General features: G+C 52.7%; 1 protein-coding gene across 4 annotated transcripts in view; it reads right to left on the reverse strand.

The window, feature by feature from the left end:
- The window catches only part of XYLB (xylulokinase), a 69,284-nt gene extending 63,812 nt beyond the window's left edge, over positions 1–5,472 (reverse strand). For all 4 annotated transcript variants that reach the window (XM_049870883.1, XM_049870882.1, XM_049870881.1 and 1 more), the window contains exons 1-2: positions 5,365–5,472; positions 3,906–3,988 (exon numbers count right to left, since the gene is read on the reverse strand). In XM_049870883.1, the coding sequence (XP_049726840.1) occupies positions 3,906–3,988; positions 5,365–5,418 (137 nt within the window). In that variant the 5' untranslated portion in view covers positions 5,419–5,472. The remainder of the gene's footprint in view (positions 1–3,905; positions 3,989–5,364) is intronic.
- Positions 5,473–6,334: the final 862 nt, after the last annotated feature.

The following is a 6,334-nucleotide window of genomic DNA, read 5'->3' on the forward strand; positions in this document are numbered from 1 at the left end:
GCAGGGCGCTGTCACCTGGTTCAACTTTAGCTGGGAATGTGTGTGTCAGGGGACTCGAATTTTCTGCCACTCTGTGCATTGATGGGGAAGCATAATCAATAATAAAATCTCCTGCCAAGCCAGACAAACTTGCCACGAAAGTCGAAGAGGAAGAAAACAATTTTACTATTGAGTAAGCATTAAACCAGATGATGTACATCACAGGCGAGCCACCGAGGGGACAGAAAGGAATTCTATCCTTTTATATAGCCAAGCAGAGCCCTGGTGGAGCAATGGTTAAGAGCTTGGCTGCTAACAACCATAAGGTTGGCAGTTCAAATCCGCTAGCCCCTCCTTGCAAACCCTATGGGGCAGTTCTTCTCTGTCCTACAGGGTAGCGATGAGTCGGAATCAACTTGATGGCCATGGGTTTACACAGCCAAGCAAATGCAACGGATTTCACACATGCCCTCAAGACAAATGGTAACCAGTCCTCAAGAAGGAGGACTTGGCAGCACCATTTGTCCTACATAGAACCCCACTGCTGTCAAGTCAATTCCGTCTCATCACGACCCCTATAGGACAGAGCAGAACTGCCCCACAGGCACCTAAGGCACGATAAAATAAATAAAGGGATGGAGAAAGATATACCACGTTAACAGAAATCAAAAGAAGCTGGAGTAGCTATATTTATTTCAGACAAAGCAGACTTTGGAATAAGGAAAATTATCCAGAATAAAGAGGGGTGTTTCATCCTGATAAATTCACCCAAAAAACATTAAACCTGTTGCCACGGAGGCATCTGGGGTCTTAAATGCTTAGCAACCGGCCATCTAAGATGCATCAACTGGTCTCAACCCACGTGGATCAAAGGAGAATGAAGAACACCAAGGACACAAGGTAATTACAAGCCCAAGAGTCAGAAAGGGCCACATAAACCAGAGACTACGTCATCCTGAGACCAGAAGAACTAAATGGTGCCCAGATACAACCGATGACTGCCCTGACAGGGAACACAACAGAGAACCCCTGAGGGAGCGGGACAGCAGTGGGATGCAGACCCCAAATTCTCGTAAAAACACCAGACTTCATGGTCTGACTGAGACTAGAAGGACCCTGGTGGTCATGGCCCCCAGACCTTCTGTTGGCCCGGGACAGGAACCATTCCCAAAGCCAAATCTTCAGACACGGATTGGACTGGACAATGGGTTGGAGAGGGATGCTGGCGAGGAGTGAGCTTCTTGGATCAGGTGGACACTTGAGACTATGTTGGCATCTCCTGCCTGGAGGGGAGATGAGAGGGTGGAGGGGGTTAGAAGCTGGCAAAATGGACGTGAGCAGAGAGAGTGGAGGAAGGGAGCGGGCTATCTCATTAGGGGGAGAGTAATTGGGAGTGTGTAGCAAGGCGTATATAAGTTTTTGTATGAGAGACTCACTTGATTTGTAAACTTTCACTTAAAGCACGATAAAAATTAAAAACACAAAAAACCTGTTGCCACCGAGTTGACGCCAACTCACAGCAACCCCGTGTGTTACAAGGCGGAACTGCTCCCCAGGCTCTTCTTGACCGTCGTCTTCACAGGAGCCCCGGGCCGCACAAACACTTAGGCGCTCAGCTACCAGCCAAAAGGTTGGCGGTTCAAACCCACCCAGAAGGGCCTCAAAAGACAGGCCCCGTGATCTGCTTTCAAAAGGTCACAGCGTTGAAAACCATACCCCACACACATGAGATCACCCTAAGTCAGAGGCTACTCGACAGCAACTAACAACAATCTTTAGAGATGCAGACTGCCAGGCCTCTCTCCCGTGGTGCCACTGGGTGGGCTCGAACCTCCAACCTTTAGGTTAGCAGCTGACTGCAAACTGCCTGCACCACCCAGGGACCTCTTCATACTGATAAAGGCGTCAATTCTCCAAGAAGACATAAGATTTTAAAGGTGAATACATCTACAACACACCATCAAAATATTTAAGGGAAAAACTGATGGAACGGAAGGAGAAATGGACTCACCCACGGTCATAACTGGAGACATCACCCCTCACAGCTCAAGGAGCAACAAAGCAGCACCATCAATCAACTTGATCTAATCGACATTTACAGAATACTTTAACCAAAAGGTCGGCAGTTTGAATCCACCAGCCACTCCTTGGAAACCCCACGGGCAAGTTCTACTCTGTCCTGGAGGGTCGCTATGAGTCGGAATCAACTCGATGGCAACAAGTTTGTTTTGTGTTTTATTCGACAACAGCACACTTTGCATTCTTCTCAAGCTCACATGGAACATTCACCAAGAGAGACCACATTCTGGTCCATAAAACACACCTTAACACATTTAAAGGCACAGAAATCACACAATGTTTTCAGACAACAATGGAAGGAAACTAGAAATTAATAACAGAAAGATAGACAATCACCAGATATTTGGAGATTAAACAACATACTTTTAACCATGGGTCACAGAAATCTCAAAGAGAAATTTAAAAATATTTTGAATGAAATGAAAATACAATGTATCAAAATTTGTGGGATGCAGCAAAAGCAGTACTTAGAGGAAAACTTATAGCATTAAATGCATGTATTAGAGAAGAAGAAAGATCTCCAATCAATGATCTAAGCTTCCACCTCAGAAAGTAGAGAACATCAACTCCTGCCACACACCCTCAATTATTCTCCCACTGTACCCAGGGGCATCTTTTCAAAGCACAAATGCAATGTGTCACACACATAGACTTCAGTGGCTATCCATGGCCTTCAGGATAAAGACAAAATCCATACCATGGCCTATATGGCCCAGCCCAGCTTCCACCTCCCTCTCAGCTCCCTAGCCACGTTCTTTGCTGACACAGAACCTTGGTACTTGCTGTCCTTCTACCTAGAATGCCCTCTCCCTTCCATCAGGTGACTGATCGTCCTCACTCAAATCTCAGCTTAAGCAATACTCTCCTAGGAATGCTCCCTAATTCCACCTCTCCCCCGCCCAAACTATGGAGTGACTCCTTTATAATAAGCACTCGGAAAAGTGAGTTCTTTTCCTTCAGAGGCCTTCTCTGAGTTTATAACGAAATACTCTTTTGTGAGTTTCTTTGATATCAGCCTTCCTCACTGTCATGAACTGCACTGTGTCCCCAAAAAATATGTGCATCAACTTGGCTAGACCATGATTTCCAGTACTGTGTGAATGTCCACCATTCTGTCATCTGATGTGATTTTCCTATGTGTTATAAATCCTGTCCCTATATGTCTACGATGTTAATGAGATGGGATTGGTGGCAGTTACGTTAATGAGGCAGGACTCAATCTACAAGATTAGATAGTGTCTTAAGCCAGTCTGTTTTGAGACATAAAAGAGAAAAGCAAGGAGAGAGACATGTGGGGACCTCATACCACCAAGAAAGTAGTGCCAAGACAAGAGCGCATCCTTTGGACCTAGGGTCCCCGTGCTGAGAAGCTCCTAGATCGGGGAAGATTGATGACAAGGACCTTCCTCCAGAGCCAACAGAGAGAGAAAGCCTTCCCTTGGAGTTGACGCCCTGAATCTGGACTTCTAGCCTACTAGACTGTGAGAGAATAAACTTCTGTTAAAGCCAACCACTTGTGGTACTTCTGTTATAGCAGCACTGGATGACTAAGACACTCACTCAATGGGAAGTTTTTGGTTCACTATCAAATCTGCAGCACCTATCACAGTACCTGGAACAAAGTAAGTTTCAATTGACCTATGAATGAATGAAAAGAAGGAAGAAAAGAATTGGGACGGGATGGGGGAGAACACTCAGGCCTAGGAAAAGAGACTCTGAGGGCTCTACCAAGATGACCACTGCTGCAGTTGTATAACAAAGCCACAACAGTGTGATCTGAGAATGCAAGAGATTAGGGGAGGACCCCAAAACTGACCGCCCGCTCCACATGCACACCACATACATACCCAAATTGTGGAAGGTCTCTGTCAAAATGCACACTGTCCTCATAGAAGACATTCAGGTCTGCACCAACAGCAACAACTTTCACCTGGAAGGCATTTTAGGAAGTGGCATGTAGTGTTTCCCCAGCTTCTACACTGGTATAAGGGGGTACTCACGTCACCAGGGGAGGCCCAGCACCCCAGGAGGAGCTTGGCCTGGAGACCTCATGCCCACAGAAGGGCCTCGTGTGGGGGGACACACCCAAAGATTTTAGTAAAATGAGGAAGCTGAGGCTAAGTGGAAACACCCCAGTATCTCAAGGAAACTATACCCCAAACAGTCAACGCCCAGACTTTCTAGAGGTGGATGATCACAGATAAGCTGGTTCCTGTGCCTGGCAAGCAGGCCAAAACCCAAAACCGAAGCAAACCCATTGCTCAGTCAATTCTGACACACAGAGACCCTACAGGGCAGAGTAGAATGGCCCCATAGGGCTTCCAAGCCTGGAATCTTTACGGAGGCAGACTGCCACATCTTTCTATCAAAGAGCGGCTGGTGGGTTCCATCCGCACACCTTTTGGTTAGCAACTGAACTCTTAACCACCACACCACCACCAGGGCCCCTTAAGCAGACCCAAGAGAGTCCTAAAAGGGAAAGAATGGGAGGCAGGGCTTGGAGTCGTCTTTGGGGGTCCACACCTGCGGTGGTCTGTGGGACCAGGCCAGGCCTGTGAGCTATTTCTACAGACCACGATCACATGATGTTTCAGTGTGGCGAGTGGACGGCCAAGCTCAGGAGTACGACTCCTTTCCTGGGCAAATGGGGAAAGTGAGGTCTAGCAAAGCAAACCAGTTCGTCGAGGGAACTGCAGAACGTTCAGGTCCCGGACTGGCCAAAGGCTGCCTCTCATAACTCATTTGAGGACAGAGGTTTGACTTTTCAAAAAAAGGAGCCATTCTAGCCCACCACGTTTTGATTCTGCTCCCCTGTCTCTGGGGTCTTGGGAGCAGCACCGCCCGCCCTTGGGCCAGAAGTCCTCGGCCCGCTGACCCTGGCACGCTGGGGCCAACCGAGGGCTGTCACATGGAGAGGAAAGTCCATTTGTGCGTTGTGTCCGCTGCACTTTAAAAAAAAAACAAAGTTTCTAGGGTGATCTGGTTCCAGGTCACTGGGTGCGGCACGTGTGCGCTCTCCCCGCCCATCTGCTCTCCAGCCTCACTGCAGCAGCGCCCTCGGGGCCCACCCACCACGGCGCGCGAGCCCGGGGGCTCCCCGCGCCCCTCTGGGCACCTCCCCACCACGTGCCCGGGGACCCAACGGGGGCGCCCGGCGTTTCCGGGGGCCGGCGTCTGCACCCCGGGCGGCACCGGCAGGCACCCCGGGGGTGCGCGCGCCCGGCTCGGCCCAGCCCGCCCGGCTCGGCCCAGCCCGCCCGGGGTCGCGGAGAGGCCCACCCGCCGGCCGAGCCCCCGTGACCGGACCTGCTGCGTGCTGAAGTCCCAGCCCAGGCAGCAGCGGCGCGCCGGCCCAGCCATGGCTGCAGCGGGTCCGGCCCGCGCCCGCCGCCGTCGCTCCCGGGCCTGAGTGTCGCCCCAGCGCCCCGACGCGCCCCAGCGCCGCGCGGCGCCGCGCCCGCCCCTCGTCCCGCCCGCTGGACCCTGCACCCGGGTCACGAGGCCGGGCCTGCGCTCTGGCGCCGTCTGCCGGGCACACGGGCGCAGCCGCCGCCGGCTGCAAGGCCGGGGCTCTGCACCCGTGAACTGGGGCGCCCCCTGCAAGGCCGGGGCTCTGCACCCGTGAACTGGGGCGCCCCCTGCAAGGCCGGGGCTCTGCACCCGTGAACTGGGGCGCCCCCTGCAAGGCCGGGGCTCTGCACCCGTGAACTGGGGCGCCCCCTGCAAGGCCGGGGCTCTGCACCCGTGAACTGGGGCGCCCCCTGCAAGGCCGGGGCTCTGCACCCGTGAACTGGGGCGCCCCCTGCAAGGCCGGGGCTCTGCACCTGTGAACTGGGGTGCCCCCGGCGCAGCCGCTCGTCCCCCAAGCCACCCCTCACCTCCCCACCCTGCAATCTGCGGTCGGTTTCCCGGGAGGACGCCTGGGCCAGAGGCTTCACCTTTACCCTGGGCTTGTCCCTGCCTGTCCCTTTGGTGCCCCTGGGCCTGGACACACCCAAGTTGCCTCTTGAGTACTGGAGCAGCTGCCCACCCATAGCGTGACTCGGGGCTCAGGGAGAATGCGGCCTGGAGTTGGAGGTGTTGGGCTCTGACAGGCCCTGTCTTCACCCGGGGTGTCTGAATCAGGGCTTTGAATTGGTTTGGTTCGACCCCCTGCTGAGAATTTGCATTTACACCCCTAGATACACTGAATCAGAATCTACATTTTAACGTTGAAAGGCAACAGGAGTGGCTTAGATTGTGCAGAAGGGCTCTGGAGAGCCCCGGAGGGAACTGT

This window comes from Elephas maximus, chromosome 27, assembly GCF_024166365.1.
Source record: "Elephas maximus indicus isolate mEleMax1 chromosome 27, mEleMax1 primary haplotype, whole genome shotgun sequence".
Classification (NCBI taxonomy): domain Eukaryota; kingdom Metazoa; phylum Chordata; class Mammalia; order Proboscidea; family Elephantidae; genus Elephas; species Elephas maximus.